The sequence below is a fragment of the Sturnira hondurensis genome, unplaced genomic scaffold, assembly GCF_014824575.4.
Source record: "Sturnira hondurensis isolate 20B ecotype Veracruz unplaced genomic scaffold, ASM1482457v3 Scaffold0004068, whole genome shotgun sequence".
Lineage (NCBI taxonomy): Eukaryota > Metazoa > Chordata > Mammalia > Chiroptera > Phyllostomidae > Sturnira > Sturnira hondurensis.
This window is the reverse complement of record NW_028076699.1, coordinates 2,427,675-2,448,670: the sequence shown is the minus strand read 5'-3', so window position 1 is coordinate 2,448,670 and position 20,996 is coordinate 2,427,675. Positions and strand designations below refer to the sequence as shown.

The 20,996-nt window shown below is 48.1% G+C and overlaps 1 protein-coding gene across 8 annotated transcripts in view; it reads right to left on the bottom strand.

Moving 5' to 3' along the window:
- DAB1 (DAB adaptor protein 1) overlaps positions 1-20,996 on the bottom strand; it is a 773,228-nt gene that overhangs the window by 13,811 nt on the left and 738,421 nt on the right. For 3 of the 8 annotated variants that reach the window (XM_037043160.1, XM_037043161.1, XM_037043163.1), the window contains 5 exons: positions 18,438-18,488; positions 18,300-18,347; positions 13,360-13,422; positions 10,917-11,025; positions 3,179-3,727 (listed from right to left, as the gene is read on the bottom strand). In XM_037043160.1, coding sequence (XP_036899055.1) covers positions 3,179-3,727; positions 10,917-11,025; positions 13,360-13,422; positions 18,300-18,347; positions 18,438-18,488 — 820 coding nt within the window. Of the gene's footprint in view, positions 1-3,178; positions 3,728-10,916; positions 11,026-13,359; positions 13,423-18,299; positions 18,489-20,996 lie in introns of all 8 variants that reach the window. The other 5 variants (XM_037043158.1, XM_037043159.1, XM_037043157.1 and 2 more) reach the window with 2 other exon arrangements.

Genomic DNA, 20,996 nt, shown 5'->3' with positions numbered 1-20,996 from the left:
TCAGAAACTCCACTTTTCTGCACACTCACGTTGAGAACCAGACTTTTCAAAAATTTTCCTTCTCTATTTCTTAACATCATACAATTAATTCCATAAGAATAAGTCAATCAGAGGACGATAATACACATTGACTGCCTTCTCTGTATCAGACACTGTCAGGAATTAAACAGGTAACATCTGTAACCCTCATAAGGCCTCCTTGGAGTAGCCGTATGGTGATTACACAGATGAGGCAAGTGGAGGTTGCTCGGTTGCGCCGGGCCACAGAGTCGGCAACCAGGAGAGCCGGGCTTCCCAGCCTGACACATAGTAGGTGTCCGATAAACACATGCTAAACAGAGTGTCTCAGCGACCTGAGCAATGCCTGCACCCGAGGACAGCCCCACAGCTGGCACCGTGTTCCTCGTTCTGTAAGATCGTGCATTTCCTCTCCTGAGCGTCCCACATTTTCCTCTCACTTGTGCCAGAGGTTTATTATAGCAAATGTGCCATTCCAAACCACTCTTCCCTCAAAAAGTCCTAATTTGCCACTGAGAATACCAGTCACTGCCCGAGACCCAAGGGAGGGGTAGGGTGGCTTGAGTTAGCAGCTGAATTTCAAACACCAAGGATACGGCTTCCCTGTAATAACTTCGCAGAATTTCCAAAACCTGGCTGCTTATCAGACGGTGAGTGAGTGAATGTAAAACCTGGGGAGTCCCTTTTGCCTTGAAGAAGCTCCCTACATTTAGAATAACCAGGCAGCTCACTGTGTGCAGCGAGCCAGGCACTGTGGTGGGCACCGTGTACTCATTATGCTCTCTGAGATAAACACCGCCGTTGTTTTTAGTCGTTTCTTCTGACGAGGACACTTCAGAGAGGGGAAGTGACTTTCTCAGGGTTAACGCAGCTGCGGAACGGGACCGCTGGGATTCAGCACTGTCTGACGGACGCTGTCTGTCCCACTGAGCTTTCCTACTTAGGGTTTACTTTGGGTCTAATAGGCCCTCCATTTAAAACATCTGAAAGATGATGCTGATGGAGAAGAGGACAGGAAGGTCGGTTTCAAGCATTTTCTTTAAAAGAAAAACATGGTGTTTTTCTCTAATTTAGAAGGAAGTCTGTTTTGTGTCCTGAGATGATTATGCAGCAAACTAGTCAGAGAAGATTGAAGTGAGATAAGCGACAGGGAAACACCCTGATAAGTGGTGGGCATTCAATAATTGTTACTATAATTCAATTCTGAATGGTGTTTGATGTGGATTATTGCTTACTAAAGGCTAAGAACCCCAGCTGAGCGGCCCAGTCTGAGAGGCATACTGTTCATACTCCTTAAATGAAATCAATAGGGAGCATAACTAGGAGTGTATTTACGCCAGTGTTCTAACCTTTAGAAGGTTTTATGGAATACCTCTAAGTCTAAAACAGCGATTCTCAGTCCGCAGCTGTTCCACTCCCAGGGGGCATTTGGATCACGACTAGGGGGCAGATGTATACCCCTGGCATCCAGTGGGCAGAGGCCAGAGATGCTGCTAAAAGTCCTACAATGCACAAGTCAGCCTCCCGAACAAATAATCATCCGGCCCCAAACACCAGTAGCGCCTACACTGCAAAACCCTGCTCCAAAAACACGGCAGTAAACGCGTGACCTCTGTCTTGTTTGTTTCATTCTCTGCGACCTTTCCCCAAATGCCTCCCGTGTTCTAGAGACTGTGCTAGCAGTCCGAGAAGAACAGGTGTGATTATGACCCGGTCCCTGCCCTCGAAGAACTTAAACTTCCCTCTTCTCTTTGTAGCTGGTGCACTGAGAGAGAAGTATTTATTTTCAAAAGGTGCCTGCTTACTGACGCACGACCATTGTGTCTGCAGCGTTGAGTCTTTTTACTCGCTATTTGTCACTGAAACCCTGCGTGGCATCCCTAGAGAGGCCCCTCTGCAGAGCATCTGCCCTGAGTGGGAGACACTATCTAATTGTGTTAACACTAGGGTGTTTTTTGTTTTGTTTTTGACAATTCCTGGCCAACCAGTGACCCGTGTCATCGTGACAGCAATGAAAACGCCAGACCTGGTGTTCCGTGAGCCTTTCCTCTCCCCTCACCAGTTGCCAGGGCACGGGCTGGATCACCAGACGCCCTCCCCGAACGGCGTCGGCCAAGCACATGTGGGTTCCAGTGTGCCCGGATTCTCACTGGCTGCACCGCTCTGGTTTTCCAGATGTTGGCAGTAGAGAGGTGAGCTGGGGTAGAGCCACCGAGTATCAGAACTGGAACAGGGCACGCTGCTTCCTTCACCCATGACCCAGCTGAGGGCAAGACAAGTCACACACTTGCCCAACGACACGGCTTGTGGTGGAGGAGCCCAGATCACAGCGCTGGGCCAGAACGCTGCACAGAACCACTCAATACGCAATAGCAGTGACAAGAGAACCACCTCAAACTCTGTGAGGTGTGTAAGGTTTTAGTGTGTGTGTGTCACTGAATCTTGTCCATAACCCTGAGCCTAAGACAGATGAGGAGGTGGAGGCCCATAGAGGTAAAACGACTTGCACGCAGGCACAAAACGAGTAAGTCATAAAGCTGCCGTCCAGGCCCCCAGTCCGCAGCTTCCTGCTCCGCCACCGTTCTTCCTTCCGACGGGCCTACGCTCGGGTCAGAATCTCGCCTCGGCTCTACCGGCTGCAGGAGGCCTTATGGTTGCTTCTGAGTTTTCTTCTCACCTTAATTTTCTAATTTCTTACCCTTGTTCCTAAATCTTTTTCCATTCACATACAACATTCATTTTTATTTCAATGAGCCATACAAACATCTCTGCCATAGCTGGGATATAAGTGAATGAATGGATGGATGAATGAATGAATAGGCAAAGGAACAAAAACCGAAGAGGCAGAGTGACATGGTGGGAAAACAGCAGGCTTGTATCAATTCTACCACTTTGTCTGTTCTCTTGCCTTTGGCTCTCACTTTCATTACCTGTAACAGGTCCAAGAAAACTTGTCATAAACACTATTATGAGTATAAAAATAATAAACATAAAGCACTGGGGAGACAGGTGAGTTATAACTGGCACCTAGTAATTGGTAGCTATTATTACCAGCAGTAAGAGTACCATCCACAAAGGGCCCTGTTGAATGTTAGTATCATGGGCTCTCCGACCCTGGAAAGAGGGCACCAGTCTCACTGGGTTTATGAAGGGCACTCACGTGAGTTGGTTGATGGCGTGGTAGAAGTCACAGGGGTCAAATTCAACTGGGAGATGTCAAAGTCATCACAGTCATCTGTATCCTGTGCCACCCCGACTTTGTTGAAGTAACTGGAGAAGGCCTCTGAGGTACAGGTGAGGGAGGGTTGGTCGGATTTGCGGGAGGGCACCGGTGGAGGCTGGGCCATCTGGAAATCCTTAAACATCTCTTTCCCCATTTTCTGCCTGGGCTTGTCGGTCTGTGGACTTGACCTGGTGGAGTCACCCGTGGCTGGGACGGTTGCAAGGGGGGTAAGGGGACCTTGGAACATGGCGGCTGGCAAAGGCATAACAGTTTGTGTGGGCATGAAGGCGGCGGGCGGAAACTGCCCGGCCACGGTTGGCCAGGGCTGCTGAGTGGCAGGGAAGAGACCCGGCTGGCCCCATGCGATGGGCTGAGCCCCCGGCATCACCTGAGCGACTGGTGGCTGAGCACCCATGGCAATCTGCTGTTGGACGAGGGGCTGCTGGCCCCAGAAGGATGGGAGGACGGCGCCCATTGCAACGTAACCTGGAAGGTGAAAAAGAAGAGTCAGGCATCCTGGGAAAGAGTAATTCATAGAGGCAGGTGGTGGGCAAAAAGGTACTGAGCAAACTCCTGAGTGTCAGGCTGTGTGCTAGGGCCTGGGGATGCAAGGATGAATATGACAGAAGGCCCGTTCTCATGGGACCTGCCTTCCAGAGCAGGGGTCATGGGAAACCTCTTTCAAGGAGACGACTCGCAAGCCGAAGCTAGACTGTAGTGAGGGAGCAAGCCAGGCAGGTGTGCGGGCAGGGACAATAATACTGCTGCAGTAGACGAGGGTTTCTGACATCGCACGGCCTCCACAGCCGGTGCGCCTCAGTGGAAGGGGCAGAGGGCGAGAAACCAGGCACATCTGGCTTTGGATCTTGCCTCCCGCTTTTGCTAGACCCAGGGCCTTCTCCACTGCTGGGGCGCTTTCGTGGGAAGCCCGGTTATAACATCTTCTTTCCCAGCCTCAGAGCTGTGGGCAAAGTGAATAACAATGGGAATGTTGGAGTTTTAGAGGCCAAGGTGAAAGTTCAGACTGCCACTTCTTATCCATGGAATTTGGGAAGGGCTTAGGGGGCTCTCTAGGGCTCTATGTCCGTTTCTGCGAAATGGGCATAAAATACCTCCTGCCTCATTTGGATGGTTTAAAGGTTGAGTTCATAAATTTAAGGTGCGAAGTCTTCCACTCGACAAAGAGTGAACATTTAGTAAATGTTAGCAATTACTATGATTTTAATCAGAACCTATAAATATGTACTTAATAGCTTGCTTGAATGTAACAGACATGCAATAAATAAGCTATCAGTATTGTCATACATTTCTGAATTATTACTATGCCAATTTTAGAGATTACATATATAGGCTATTGTCTGTTCAGGAGCACCTCATAGCAGTACTGGTTGGGCGCTGCAAACATCCAAGGCGCATACTCACATATGTTACTGTGATACGACACAGTCATTTTTAAAAAGGAGTGTAAGTGACACTTTTTACAGTAACAATAACAATTTCCACTTATTAAATGCTTACAATGTACCAGCTACAGCATTAGGTCCTTTACATTCCACAGAATCCCTGTAAGGTGGGCATTAGCTCCAATTTGGGGACGAGCAAAGTGGCCCTCAGAGAGGACAGATGCCTCATACAGGGTCACACAGCTGGCACGAGGTGGCATCAGGATCTGAACTAAGGTCATCTGTCTCTGAACCAGTGTTCTTTCTCTGTATCAGACTGTGTCCCCCTGATGGCCAAGACAGATCGCCGAGGCTGCAGAGTCAGTGCCCCTGATGATCGAGTGTTTTAGCATAATGGAGGCCTGGCGAACCCCCCATGTGCTTCCAGTGGCCATATGCACAGACAGCTGAGCTGGGGAGACAGATGACCAGGCCAGGCAGAGCAGAGAAGCTGGCTTTGCCTGCCCTCTCAAAATGAGCATTTTTATGGCTGCCAGAGGAATTTGCAGGTACAAAGCAGCAACATCAGGAAAAGAGGAGGGACGGGCACAGAGGATCACAGCAACTTCCAAAGGAAAGACAGTCAGGCGCCATGGCACTGGTCACGTCGTGGGTCATGTCAGTGAGTCTGGTGAGTCCGGAGCAAACAGGTGTAGGTGCCCCTGTCAGGCCCCAGGCTCCAACACGCCTGTCCTTGAGTTGATTGATAAGGGATGGAGCCAACATTGAAAGCTAGTTCATTTCCTTGCAAGGTAGTAGGAAGCTCCAGTGGGACTGAGACGGGATACAAAGATGAGTCAATCTTGATGATTAACTGAACAGTGTTAAACGCCTTTATGAAATGAGACAGGGGTATCAACAAACAAAATAGACAATACCCTTATGACACATTTCAAACTTGAAATTGCTTACATTGCCGGTTGCCTTGCCCATCATTTAATAATGTCAAAACTTGAACCTAGCAACAGACTAAGAATTCCGCAACTTTGTTTTTACCTTCTGATTTATTTTGATGGGGTTCACTGGATCTCAATGGGAGTGCTACTGCCCCCTAGAGGATTAGGGAATTGTGGGGTGTGTTTTGGTTGTCATAACTTGGTGGTTGGGGGGTGAGGCACTACTGGCCCATCTTGGTGAATGGTGGAAGGCTTCCGCCTCCCCCAAGCCTATTTTTGCTTTGTTTCCTTTTCATCCCCCTCGATGTCACCAGAGGACTGTTCAAAAATGCAAACACAGTGCTTCATTTTCTTGAGTGTCAGGCTGGGATGCCTTAGCTTAGCTTATGAGCCTTTGGGGGCTCTCCACCTCTTTTTTTAAAAAGACTTTATTTATTTATTTTTTAGAGAGAGGGGCAGGGAGGGAGAAAGAGGGAGAGAAACAAGATCATTAATTGGTCACCTCTTGCATGCCCACAACGGGGGGACCTGGCCTGCAACCCAGGCATGTGCCCTGACCAAAAATCAATCTGGGGACCTTTTGGTTCTCAGACTGGCACTCAGTCCACTGAGCCACATCAGCCAGGTCCTTCTCTCTACCTCTTCATGCCCATTTTCAACTGACACCTTTTCCTCCAGCCACTGCAAACAACACTCAACCTGCTCTCCCTCACCTCTGCTGGTCCATGTGCCTAGAAAGCCATCCCCTACTTCTTCACGTGGCTACCCCTTATTTTCTCTTTGAAACTCAGCCCAGCCTCACCTCTGTTGGATGCCTTCCATGACCCCTAGACTCAGTTGGTTCTCCTCTGGGCTTCCACAGTCCCCATGTGCATGCCTGTCACGGCACTTGTCACACTGCCTTGCAGTTGTCCAGTTACTCTATCTTCCCTCATTGGACTGGAAACAACCCGCTAGCAGAAGCCCTTACTTCCTTTCTCCCCGCTCAGCCCCTAGCACAGTTTGGGGCACACGTTGATTGCTCCATAAATGCTTGAGACTGGAGAGAGGCTCGGTGCAAAGGTGGATGAGTCACAGTAGAGTAAACACTTTCACTGAATTTTTCCATGTGTACAACTAAACTCCAAGATCTGTCAGTGCTGTGATCTCTGATGAACCTACTGTTGGTGGCAGGGATTTTCCCTCCTTGTCACTTTTTTCCTACAAGGAACCAACAGATGGGCTGTGCACACTTTTCTGGAGAGAGCTGTTAACATGTCTCTCTGGCTTCACACCACCTGTTTCAGATCAAAGTACAATATTCAAAAGGAAAAAAAAGAGCACAGGGTAATTGGACACCGTGTTTGGGAACCTGCAGGTCTCACTTGCTTTGCCTGAGGGGGTGGGGGCAGTTCCGGCAGCACAGGGTCTGCCCAGACCAGTGAGCTAAGCTTCTCTGAGCACACAGCATGGTGCATACCTGATGGGATACCTCAGTGGCAGGGGTGCGGTAGCCCCGGACACAGGAAGCCACTTGGGGGCTACCACTGCAGCCACATAACCACTTAGTAATTGTTTACTCATTAACGTTTACTCCTTAGGAGTGGGGAGGTGCCAAGGAGCATCTGTTGATGCCACGGAGTTCAGATCAATCACGCACCTCCTCGCTGTGAGGTGAAAGGAAACACCTGCATTACTGCCTTGCAGTTAGATTTTTAAAAAGTGTTGAAAATTGCAATTTATAACCAGATGCTTGTACCTGGGGATACATTCATTATCTGCAAAAAGAAAAAAAATCAGACTAAAATGTAAGAAAAACACTGAAAATAAAGAGACTTCCCCAGCATGTATAGAACTTACGTGGTGCCTCTTATCTGTGTTATTGCATTTAACTGACTGATTGAGTCATTCATTTCGGAAATATTCCTACTGGGTGCCAGCACTGTTTTAGTCTCTGAAGATGGAGTAAAGAACAAAGCAGTTTTAAAAAACCCTTGCACCAGTGGAGCTTACGTTTTTAGAGTAACTGCAGATTCATGGGCGAGGTTGGATGTAGCTACCCAGAGCATGGGAGCAGGGCCAGGGCTCCTGATGAACAGGTAGCAAACATGGGGGCAGCGCTTACTTATGAAAATGCTGCCAGGCACTTGCTTTAAGTATTTCACTACATGTATTCACAGGTGCAATCCTCAGAACAGCTCGGTAAGCTGCAACCTTGCCCCCATTTTACAGCTTTGTGTCCTGAAGCCCAGAAGAGACTTAGCTGAGTATCACACTGCCAGTTAGTGGCGGGTCTACCTTCTCCAGGGCCCCTAGGCCAGCATCGACACACACAGTCAGAAGGCCAAAGTCTTAAACTTTATTGCATGCATTAAAAAAAATTCCAAGAAGATAAAGGAAAATAACTTAGGTGGGACAAGACATATTTTCTTCCACTTTAGATATCAGAGTAATAATAATAATAATAATAATAATAATAGTATTTTCCACATGAGGCATCTGCAAAATGTCAGCATTCTTCAAGGCACTTAACTTTTCATTTAATCCTCAAGCTACTGTTGCAAGGTAAATAACATTTTAAATTCAGTTATAAAGATGAAGAGGCTCCGGCTCTGACAGGTTAAGTAATTGGCCCAGAAGTCTAAAGCCTCTCAATAAATGGCTGAGCCAGGATTTAAGCCCAGTCTGTTGGCTGTGAAAGCCGCCCACAGCCTGTCCACTGTGCAGCACACCCCACGTCATTTCCCCATGCACCTGTCCCTGGCTCTACAGCCAGGGGTGGGTAGACAGAGATTCAATAGCTGCAGAGATTTCTAAGGCCAGTTAAGGGAGAAAAAAGGGCAGATAGTTTAATACCGACTGAAACTTAGTTTTGGTCCTCATCATATTTTAAGTAGACTAAGAAAGCAAAATATGCTAATAATAATTAATTTTGGACTTATGTTCTAAAACTTGGAAGTTTGGAAGTAACTAACCACTTTTTTTTCAGCAGCTTAATAAACCAAACCTGGTGTGGGGAAGTGGCGTGCCCATAGTTTGCAGCACAGCTGGTCAACCAGCAAGACTGAAATCTAGGCCTTCGAAGCCCTTCTTGGGCACAGGCTGGGGAACAGGCCCACGGGCCAGTCCTCAGGGGATTTAATTTTCTCATTAAATGTTAGGGCTGGAAGACACAAGAAATTGCCTCCAGTCCCACTCTCTCACTCACAGGGCGGGGAACGGTGACTTGGAGGGGCCAAGGCATTCCTCCCCTGCCTGGAGCACCCCAACCCCGATTCCTTCCTGGCCCCTCCCTTACTACTCCCAGTCTGCTCACAGCTCATCCTGCACAAGCCCCTTCTGATTAGAGCCTGTGCTTACACCGGCCCTTCCCCTGCTCCAAAGCCCCCACATCCTGCTCCACATTTTCTTTTTGCCCCTACCACTGGCCATTTTCTAACACAGTACACCAGTCATTGTTATGACATTGTCTACGTCCCTAACAGGAAGTAAGTTCTTGGCAGGCAGGCCAACCACAGTCACTGACACACATACCCCCCCCCCCCCCCCCCCCCCCCCCCCCCCCNCCCCCCCCCCCCCCGCCCCGACCCCACCCTGGAGCACAGGCGGCACTCAGTGATTGTCTGTGGGGGATGCACATGCCTACAAATTAGTGAGTTTAGTGCCTAGAGTTTCTATTGCCTGTCCCAGCATATCTTCATGAACCAAATAATGACAAGCCCTGGCTGGTGTAGCTCAGTGGACTGAGCACAGGCCTGTGAACCACACGATCGCGGTTCGATTCCCAGTCAGGGCACATGCCTGGGTTGTGGGCCAGTTCCCAGCGGGGGACTCATGAGAGGCAACCACACATTAATATTTCTCTCCTTCTCACCTCCCCTTCCTCTCTAAAGATAAATAAATAAAATATTAAAATAATGAGGACAAAGCATGGGTATTCTGAACACAAGGGAGACAGCACAGGAAGGCAGAGTCTTTCTGATGGAAAACCGCTATTCTTATTTAAAAAGACATATACGATCCTCAAGGAAATGTGAAGATCCATGTTAGGTAAGGAAAAGTATTCATCACCACTAGCCCATTTTAAAGATGGATAAAAAGAGTCAACTGGGAAACTTAGCAACTGAATATATTTCTAGGCTGCCTGTTGCTTCTAAAAGTTCATAATGATCCCTGAGCTCATGGTGAATACATGTAACTACTTCAGGACAGGGGATACATTTTTAATTCCCTTTGAATAACAACAAGGTTTATACTTGGTGGCAAGAATTTGCTTCTAACACTATGTAATTAAAAGTCATTATTTATAGAAAAATATGCAAGAAGATTTGTATTCTAGAATACTTAAACTAGATTTGCTATTTATAAGAATAGAGTAGAAAAAGAAAGATGAAGCTACAAACTTCAAATACGTGGTTAGAGAAAGCAAAAAAGTCTGAGTCTCCCCTGTATGTAAAAAGCAGAATTAATACCACCTTTGGCTGTGCCCAAATAGTGTGGGTTGGCTACGTGGAGCAGCCAATGCCATGGAAACTAGATGCCTGAGGTCCCACCAATTTGTGACTCACCTGCAGCAGCACCGTTACTACATACAGGGTCTGGCACAAATAACACCTTCTTTTTATTACAAAATCATAAGCACGTGATTCTGTAACATAACAATAGCACACTCAAGCATAGCACGTGACATTTTAGGTGAATGTTGAAATTAAAGCTGAAATTTATTACACTCATATGCTCACCCTACCAACCACACTCACGCAGGCGTTACTTCTGCTGGACCCCGTATTTTTACCCAGTTGTGCAAGTAGTACATGTATTTTAAAGAACACTGGGAAAACAAAACAAATACTTTCTAAACCACGAAGAGCCACATTAACCTCTCAATTCACTGGTAGGCAGTTTGCTTTGGTTCCTTAGGTTTCTTGTATGGGGCGCCTCCCCCCACTTGGATCTATAACCAAATGAGTCAGATCGCATCTATCAATCAGATCTCAAGAGGTCTTTGGGGAACAAACTCACCAGCTCCCAGTTTGCCACCTTTCTCCTCTGGCTGAGATGGACAGGAAGAAATAGACTTGAACTCACTTGCAGGGCTGTGTGTGCACCAAGCTCCCCAAAGCTATACACCTGAGTAACCTCGAATCTTGAACACTCCAGGTGAAAGACATCCCTGAATTCCAGCCCACAGCATATCAGACCTTTTTAAACCTCACCCCCAACCCCATGGAAGCTTCTCAATGTCACCTGAAGAGTTACAAGGGGAGAATGGTGGTCCCACAGGCACTGACATAATCTAGCAGCTGGTTTAGCCAACCCTTTCTCCAAAGGAAGGGGAGCAGGTGGAAGGGGGCTTACCTGAGGGTACAGCAGCAGTGCCGAAAGGTACAGAACCAAACATGTCTGCACTCGCTGGAAGTGTCTGAGATGAAGATGGGATAAAGGCATCACCTGGAGTTGCAGGAGTCTGTCAGACAGAGAGAGGTGGAGGGTGCATGAGGCTCCTGGGAGACCTGGCTCAGCAATCATCAAGCACGAGAGGCAGCAGGTGCAGGAAGTGGGCGTGTGTGGAGTGGGGCAGGTGTGCGTGGGTGGGGGGGCGGGGGATGCTGCAGAAGCAAACCACAGTCCAGACCACTTAGGTGGTACGCAAACCAGGAACTGGTTACACAGATCATCTGTAAAATGGGCAACATGATACCTACTTGTAGAGCTGCTGTGAGGATTAAATGAGATAATGCATTTGAATCACTGAGTATCAGGCTGAGGCATATAGCAGGTGCTCAGCAAACAAAGGCCAGTATCATGACTATTTAGTTGGGGTCCTGACCCCTTAGGAGTGATTTCAGGCCTTCAAATCTTTCCATAATAGCTGGATTTCCTCTTTGAGACACAGTCAATTCAAACTGACATACACTCACCCACTCAGGACCTACTGTGCAGCCAGCCCAGGGCTTGTTACTCAAAACACAGTCAATGAACAGTTGTTGACTAAATGAACCAATGAAGCTTAGCAACTGGAGCAGAGATCCTTGTATCCTGGTGCCACCCAGAATTTTGCCTGAGTCTTCTTGCGAGAAGAAGTAAGTATTTTCAAGAAGATGATTTTTAAAAAATGCCTGGCCTGTAAACTCTACAGTGGGGCCATGTTGGAATTCCAGAAAGTTCGGCTGCAGGAGCCGTTGGGTAAAGTGAAGGGCACTGAATGAAAAGCATCAGTGTGCAGTTTCCCCTACCTATTTACAGAGGCCCTTTGCCCACAGAGTCTGTCTATTCGATGACATAATATTCTTACTTTTTCCCTGTTGGGATAGACTGGGGCAAGTAATTAATTCTGAAACCAGGGCAATTAGAGAAGAACATTTTAGACCAGCAGCCCGTGGGAAGACTGGCACTGTTCTGAGGATGATTAGACACCCATTCGGACTGCACTTGGGTTCAGGGCCAGAAACGCAGCCATGAGACTCTGCATTAAGAAGTTTTACACACAATCATCATCATTCTCTTTTTCACAACGTGACTTTGGGTGAGTCACATGCCTTCTCTGGGACTCAGTTTGTTCCTCTGTAAAATGAAGGGAAAAGGTTATAAGATCTCTTCAGGCCATTCAGGCTTCCCAGTCCCATGGCTCTGAGATTCCCAGTGCCCAGGACACAGCTGTTCTGCCCGGAGACAGAGGAGGGGACTAGATGCACTAGAGCTGCCCAGCTTCCCTGGAGACAGGAGCTGCTGTCCCCTCCTTCACAGCTGCTCTGGACATCAGGTGTTGGGAATGGAGCAGCTGTGCCTACATTCCCTGGTGGCAGCTGTGGGCAGCAAGGTCTCGTGCCATCTGTCTTCGGTGGTGAGGTTACAGCCTTCCCTCTGTGAGGCACAACTCGCCAATGAACCATAGCACCAGCCCTAGGTTTGCACAACTGCGCAGTGCCCAGGGGAGCTGCCCCTCCCAGCAGCTTCAGCTGGTGCAGCTGTGGCTGACGGCTCTCCACCTGCCTCCGGGGAGTGGGTACGTGGGTATGGGGGCGGGGGAGAGATGCTGAAAGGGCCAGCTCGGCTGGCTCTGTTTTCAGCAACTACAGGATGGCCTTTGAATGCATCCAGTTCTCAATACACTGCGTTTCTATTTGGTTTTGGTTTCAATACCTATTTTTCTTATTTTCATTTCAAACTAGGGCTTCCTAAAATCTCTGTCTCCCTGCACGCAATGGCCGAGATACACTAGCTGAACCTGAAGCTGGGACTCCAAAGCTTTGTGAGGAGCTCAGGCAAGCTAGCAGGCAGGGTGGAAGAAGGGAGGAAGGAGGAGGGACAGAGGCAGGAAGAGAAGAAGGAAAGGGCCGAAAGGGGCAGGGGCACAGCTGCTTCCTCTGCAGGGCCGGCCACCTGGCAGTGCGGGCTCTGGGTCGGTGCTGTTGAACGCCTCGTCGTGTCTCTTGTCCTGCTGGGTTTCTTGCCCATATTCCCAACTAGACCACGTGCTCCTTGCAGGCGGCGACCACCTCCCATGCATGTGTCTCTCCACTGCCCAGCATAATAGCAAGTACCCAGGGGATCTGTGATTGCTAATGAATGACCTCACTGATTTCTTAAAACAGAAGCATGCATCATAATTTCTTTTAAAATTTAAAAGGAAATTGAGATTTAGAATCACTAGTTATTTTGCCTGAATCACACAGCTTGAAGGAGTCAAAGTTGAAACCCAGCGGGAGGACTCTTCTGCCCCAAGCCCCTCTTCCGGCCACTGTGAGGCTGAAGAAGAGAAGGGAAGGGATGCCAGGCTCAGAGGCCAGTGCATACTTACGGGGGGAGAGGTTATATCAGGAGGGGTGGACATGTCCCCAAAAAGTTCTAATTGGGTCACAGCCTGCAAAGACATAAAAGATAATGATGTAACCACAAGGAATGATGCTGATGCTGCTGGGCCCGGCTGGAAAACCAGTGTCCTATGAGGACAAGCGTTTCTCTTTCTTGACACAGCCATATAAACCATGAGCCCAGCTGGTCACCACTAGGCCTCATGATCCTAGAGACGACCTCTGCCATGCAGCCAGAATGGGTTCCTGCTTCCGTGTGTCTGGCTGTTTACTTGGGCTCAGTCCAGGAGATGGAGGCTTGCCCACCTCCCATAAATAATGCTCATGCCACTTCCCGCGAGTTTCCAGTCAACGCCAGCACTGGCTCTATTCGCTGGGGAAGGTAAAGGCAAGAGGGCAGTCCTATCATTGGTTCTTCTTTTCTGAGCGCGTCCACACACACAAAACGCCGCTCACATGCTAAATATATCAGGATATGACTTCACGGCCACTTCTCCATTAATGCTCCCAATATCCATGACTCTGAGAGGAGGGCATCGCCATCCCCATTTTTACAGATGAATAAACTAAGCCACAGAGGTGACCTCACGGTCACGCAAGCTATGCCTTGAATTTTCTGCACAGAGTATGCAGCATATAAAGTCCCTGAAAGAGTCTGTCTTCAGAATAAAAAATGTAGTTGGAGGAAAAGAAAAAATATATTTAATACCAGGAAGGGCATTAGAAATAGCCCAGCGTATACACTATTAATCACTCTTAGGAACTCCATCGCTGCAGACATCACATCATCTATATTCCCCATCCATCACGCAGGAGTATCTGAGCAACACCAGCTGTAGCTGTGGAAGAGGACCTTTAAGATACACTTAGAAATAAATCTGCATACTCTCCCAGCTTCAGAGACTGTAGAGAGTCTATGGCCAGGATTCCAATGGCCTGACTTGAAGTATATAATCACATGCTTTATGCAAACCTGCCCACTGAGGAAAAGATACTCTCTGCTCCTCTTCGGATTTTGAGTGATAGCTTTCCACTGGGGGAACCTAAAAACACCACTCAGTAGAAACACAGGGAGACTCCGCCTGCCTACCGTGCAGGCAGATTCTCCCTGCCTGCCTGCTTGAATTCTGGATCTCTGCAATTCACACTGAAGAAAGGGATCTTCTCTCCTGCTGACAAGTGAGGGAGCTCTGGTGGCTGGACAGGCTCCCTCGCCTGGGATACCACTTCCAATCTCTGCCAATCTCAAAGCTTTAGTTCCCTCACCTGGACAATGGAGATGGTAATACCTCCTTTGTGGATTTATTGACAATATTAATAGCAGGGCTTTCTTTGAAGTTTGGCTAAGCATGGTTTAAAGGGTACAAAAGGCTCTTTTGGCTGAAAGAAGCTTAGCCTGTCTTATTGACTTTCAATTCTTCCCTTTGAGCCTTTGGATGGAAGAATGGTGCCTGGTACAAAGCAGGATCCTGTACAGGTTAATTTCCTTCCCAACTACACAATGTTTTTTCCATATACACTGAACAAGTGCTAGGTGCTGGGAACATAATGTTGAGAAACGCCGAGGTCCTGCCAGCAGGGAGATGACAGTCTGGTGGGGACAATCCACAGATAGAGATAATTTCAATATAATGCGGCAGGACTGGCAACAGAGGTCTCTATGGGTGCTATGGGAGCACCTAGCAGGGACCCANGAGCCTTTGGATGGAAGAATGGTGCCTGGTACAAAGCAGGATCCTGTACAGGTTAATTTCCTTCCCAACTACACAATGTTTTTTCCATATACACTGAACAAGTGCTAGGTGCTGGGAACATAATGATGAGAAACGCCGAGGTCCTGCCAGCAGGGAGCCGACAGTCTGGTGGGGACAATCCACAGATAGAGATAATTTCAATATAATGCGGTGGGACTGGCAACAGAGGTCTCTATGGGTGCTATGGGAGCACCTAGCAGGGACCCAGCCAGCTTTTGGCAAAGCTTAGTGAGAGTTTTCTCAAAGAAATAGCCCTGATCTGGATGCTGAAGAAGAGAAGCAGTTAGCCGGGCAGCCAAGAAGAGGAGCGGCAGTTGGAAATACATGAGCAAAAAGGAGAGAGGCCTGGGACTCTGAGCAGGTGGGCGAGCAAGCAGCTTGGCATGACCAGTGTGAGGAGCAGGAGAGGAGACCAGTGAAGTGGCCAGGGACCAGGTCGCAGTGGGTGCATTTCACGGTGGTTCCATCAGCTCTTTACTAACTTGACCGTGTCTCTGAGGACAACAGAGACACTTCCTGGATGGCAGTGCTATGCCCAGCACACAGGGTGCTCTCCCCAGTCCGGCTGGCCCCTAAGCACCTCCTTGTTAGCTTATTTCCAGTAAGTTATATTACTTGGGAAACTATGCTAATCCTTCAGACTGTCTCCCAAATTCTTACAAGTAATACCTCTACTTAACCCCAGTGGGGCTTCTGAGGCTCCTTGCACTTGGAACTCAACACTTTTAAGATGGTCCCCAACTATTTTCAGTGGCAGGAACACATTAAAATGAAGTGAATAACTAAGCCGCACAACGCGCATTCCAAATGTGCTGAACTCGTGGCACACTTTCACTAACACCATAAACACGACTTACTGGCTGTTTTTCTTCTTAAACACCACTTTTGAAATACCCTTCATTCTTGAGATACAGTCTTCCCTCCTGCCTGATGCTTTTCACTTGAGGATTAAATGAGGAAAACACGCAGAGGCATAAAACATAGATTATGATTTCATTCCATTGGACTTGCTGTGTAAACAAAAGCTTGAGTTACATTTCACAGGGAAAAAATGGATTCTGAGGCCACATGCTTAAAAATAATTCGAATGACCCTATGTGACTGAGAATCTGGAATAATGTCTATTTTAACAGCTTCCCTTTCTATGATAACATTAGGCCTTTTATTTGTAACCTCACAGGCCATGTTCCATTGAGTGCGACTGTCGTAATTAATTATTTAAGGGACCAAAGAGAATAAAGCTAACCATCCCCATTTGTAAAACTCTCGACAGTTTACAATACACTTTGCAATCCATTATCATCACGTTTGACACTCCCTGAGCCCCGTGACGTCGGCAGCACCGGTGTCTCACCATCTGCGATTTGCAGATGAGCTGACTGAGACCAAGAGGCTGAGTGACTTGGCTCTGACCAGTTAGCTAAAAGCAGTTGGACTTGACCCGCAGGCAGAGTGGTATCTCGTTTGTCTATCACTTTACGTAGCCTTGGTTAGCCCTCCTACAGAGTGGAAGTCCAGCTCCACCCTATTCTCTAGCCCAAAGTCGAGCTCCTGAAAGGTCTGCTTGAGTCACGCCCGCCCAGAGAACTCATCTGGAAGGCCGGCTCCAGGTGCCTACTTGCCTTTCCACTATGAGCACTCCAGATGTCTTCCTGGAAAGAGAGATGTGGCCGTTGATGGCAATTTCTGCCCCTTCCTGAGTCCAGGGCATTTTCCAGGGTCAGCAGAGTGGGGGTCAGCAGGGTCGGTGGAAGCTGCCAAGGCCACTGAGGGGGATGAGGGATACCTTGGCTGTTTATGTGGGGTTCTCAGTATCTCCATCAGGTGTGTCCCTCCCTATCCACTCCTGAATATGAACGAGTGATGTTTTCATAAGAATATCTGAACTGTTACACTGCGCGACTGCTGTTTCAGGGTTAGTCCCTGACCAACTAATCCTCTGTTCAACTAGACTCCTAGGCCCCTCCTACAGAGGAATTCTGAAGGCACTGCTGGTGAAGGCCGAGATGCCTTGGCTGACCCCCAGGTCCCTTCTCAGAGACCCACTTACCTATGTTTTGGCATTGGGAGCACCTTCATTTAGGAAAAGCATGGAGCCCCTACTGTATTACCAGCTACTATGCCGAGGGTGGGGGTACTGGGAAGAATTAGGCACGTTCCTTTTCCTACTCTCACGAGCTGGTTATCGGATGGAAAGACAGGCCTATAGACGCAATCAGGGCAGTGTCATGGAGCAGAGAAGTACGAGGGTTAGAAAAGAAAGGGCCGCTCCAGGGCCTTTGCACGTGCTTTTCCTCCTTCCCAGAGTACTCATTCTTCCCCTCATTGCCTTCCCACCCATCCATCAGGACACGAATCTGTGGACTTTCCCCACCTCCCAGGAAATGTTCCCTAACTTAGTTTTTACCCCATTGCACTACTCAGACCAGCTTATGTGAAATTTTTATTTCAGTGGTCCTCAAACTTGGATGCACACTGAAGTCACCAGGAGGAAAATATCGATGCCTGGTTTGAAGTACAGCCTAGTACCTCTAACTGTAAAAGCTCTCCTGGTGATTTTAATTTGTAGTCAAGGTTAAAAGCCCTTAGAAGACCTCTCCACCCCTACCAACCAAACACTCTGACCAGGGGTGAGCATATTCATTGGCCTATATATCAGCCAACTTGTTTAAATATTGGTTGTAAGCCAGTATATCTATTCCAGAGTATGCTGGCTGAATAGCAGTCTTGCCTCTCTTATTCCCAATGGTGCACTTAGCACATTCCATTTCGGTGTGTGAGTCCCCATCATGGCGTTGTGCTACAGTACACCTCTCTAGACTGCCCCACCGTACCCCACCGTACCCTACTTTAGCTCATCCTATTCTGTGCAGTGTGGCACTATTATCCTATGAGCTTCTTCCTCTCCGCTACATCTCCAGCCATTGATCAGAAAGCCTGGGACACATTAGGACCTCGAAAAATATTTCTTGAGTGAAATGAAGGAGTGTCACTTCCTCTCCAACACACTCTCTTTCACACACACACACACACACACACACACACACAGTGACTATGTGACCCTGTTGCAGGACCCCCCCAGGAGTCTTCCTGCGAACATCAGAACAGAGCAAAACATGCGCGAGGATGACCAGAACGCCCCTGACTTAACAACAACAGCCTGGAGGCCTTACCTTTGTTGCCTCCAAAATCTCATCAAAGTCCATTGGCAGGTTTCTGTTCTGCAACCACAAGGCAAGACTTATGAGCATGAAATGGAGGATGAACAATGACAAGAGACAGCTTGCCAGAGAGCGCCCTCTCGTTCTTACCGGGGTGGCCGCGGCGAACCGTTCTTCAAAGTCCTCAATTGGCTGGCCATTCTGAAAGTGGAAGGGGTGATGAATGAGGATGAAGTGAGTGACACACGAATGACACGGATTAGTGAGTTTTATGAGGATGGTATCTACGGTTTACGCTCGCATGGTCTCCGTGGTGGGAGCTGTTGCCAGCGTCCTGTGAAAACCTTGCGCTATGTTCCCGACATAACAGGTGATCAAATATGGGCCTGATTAGGAAACACAGCAATGGTAAGCGTGTTGGTTTAAAGTGCATCTTGCTGCCATGACAGGCATTACCCAGCCAGTCTCAACAGTGGCAACAGATAAGAGCCTAATGTTTACCCCGGAGATTTTTAAAAGAACAAAAAATGTTATCGGCTTTAGCCAAACTTAAATCTTTAGCCTGTAATAAACAGCTGGTTTTATAAGTGACTTTGTGCATGCTGTCCCTCCGTTTGAAATGCTCTTCCCCTCATCCCTGCAAGCTCAAAGCTCATCTAAATTCTCAAACCTGGCTGAAAGGCCACCTCTTCCATGAAGCTTTCCTTGATCTTCTGAGTTGAAAATCCCCCTCTGAGAACTAACAGCCCATTGTCTGTGCCAGTCCTGTACTGAGCTTCCTGAACCCGAGACTGTGTTGCATTTACTCCTGAATCCCCGGGAGCGAACAGAGGGTCTGGCGCACAGCAGAGCCCCGGATGTATGAATGAATGCGTGCCTCAAAAGCAGCTGGTTGTTGACCAGATCTAATGGCTTTAATTATTTATTTTTTTGCTCGTAATTGTTGACAGTTTCACTAGACCACTCCAAAATATTGCTGCATCAGCACCCATTTTGTGCGGCCACGTGGCCCTGCAGCGGCTGAACTGGCACCAAGCCCTCCTGTGAGGCGTGCCGCAGACCACAGCTTGCGGCCTCCCCACCTCCTGGGGCCTTCCTTCCCCTCACCACCCCTTAGATAAGACCCTTTGGAATCTTACCAAAACTCTGACTTTTGTCGGTTTGAACCACCAGTGCAGGCCTAGCCCAGGAGCTCCAGGCACTCCACCCACGGCCCTAATGAAGCCCCCGCCTTGGGTCCTGCTGCTGTCTTCCCTGCACCCTGCCTTGGCTCCCCCGCCCCTCCCCCAGGACCTGTGAACAGTGACTTTATTCCGATTCCCCTGTGGTCTTTATTGAACTGTGGCCCACCGTCTGATGCCCCAGGGCTCAACTTAAAAAATGTTAATTTAACAAAGTCACAACAATAATATTTACTATAGATAATATATAGTATATATCTATCTATACAGATATATGACTATGTTTTGGTCTATAATACAAGCTAATTATTCTTTGGGTGATTTCCAAGCAGTGTAACAGTAATATAAATCTGACAATACTGACATTAAAATGAGTTATTGTGCATAAGTAGAAATCATTGTATCATTTCCTAATTTTTAGGAGAGTGGCCTGTTGGCAATAGAGGACTGGGCAACTATTGCCCAATAATCTCATAACACTCATGAGTCAGAATCACTTGCGCTCAGTCTGTAGGAAACGTGAGTGGATGCCCCTCCGCCCCAGATACGAGGCTGCAAGGCAGAACCGGAGAACCAATGTGCCGCCGAGGCAGGGCCTCCGGCCACCCACCAGCGAGCCCTGTCGTCACCCGCCTGCACCCTCCTGCTTCCACCAGGCACTGGCTCCCGGAGAGTCAGCTGTGGCAGAGAGAAGAGGATGAACCCCCATGTTGGATAAGCGCAGAAGTTATTATTATTATTATTCTTTGGCCAGAGGTGGGGAGAGGTGGGGAGACAATATTAGTTTAAGTGATCCTGTAATCTATGGAGTGGCCTGAAAGGGTAGGGGTATGTCGCTGCATCCTTTATAAATTGGCACACTTCTAGGGATTTATGGCACAGTCCCTACCAACTAGCTCTGGGTCATAACTTTTAATAAAAACATTTTTTAGTGTCCAAAATCTCATTACGTCTGTCCAATAGAAAAGAGCAAATGGCTTCAGAGTATGATGGATGAATTAAATAAACTTGAAAAACAGCCTGTGGTAGAGTCTCATAAACCCCCAGCACATAATGAAAATGCGTGAGCATAACCAGTGTTGGCACGAGCCTGTCACTTTCCTGGTGACAGAGGGGTGGCCTTTGGTGAGGGGTGCAGCTGCGCTGTGATGAGGCGATTTCACAAATCCAGACGGAGTGTGGTCCGGGCCTGCGAGCAAAGGCGCCTCCTCGGAGTCACACAGATATAGACGGAGTCGTGGCCGTGCCACATGCTGGCCGTGTGACCCTGGACAAGTCAATTAGCCTCAGTTTTCTCTTTTTTAAAGTGAAGATGACAATGATGACAATGGGGGATGATAATGATGACAATGATGACATCACATGAGAGGATCAGCTGAGATGTGGCTGCCAAGTCTTGTTTGGTGTTTGGCACATAGTAGGTGCACGATGAGTAGTAGCTGTCATTACTATCCTTTCATCCCATTTCTTTTGACTCATTTTTGCCATGTACACACGGTTTTTAAGGATAGAAAACTGTTATTATGTA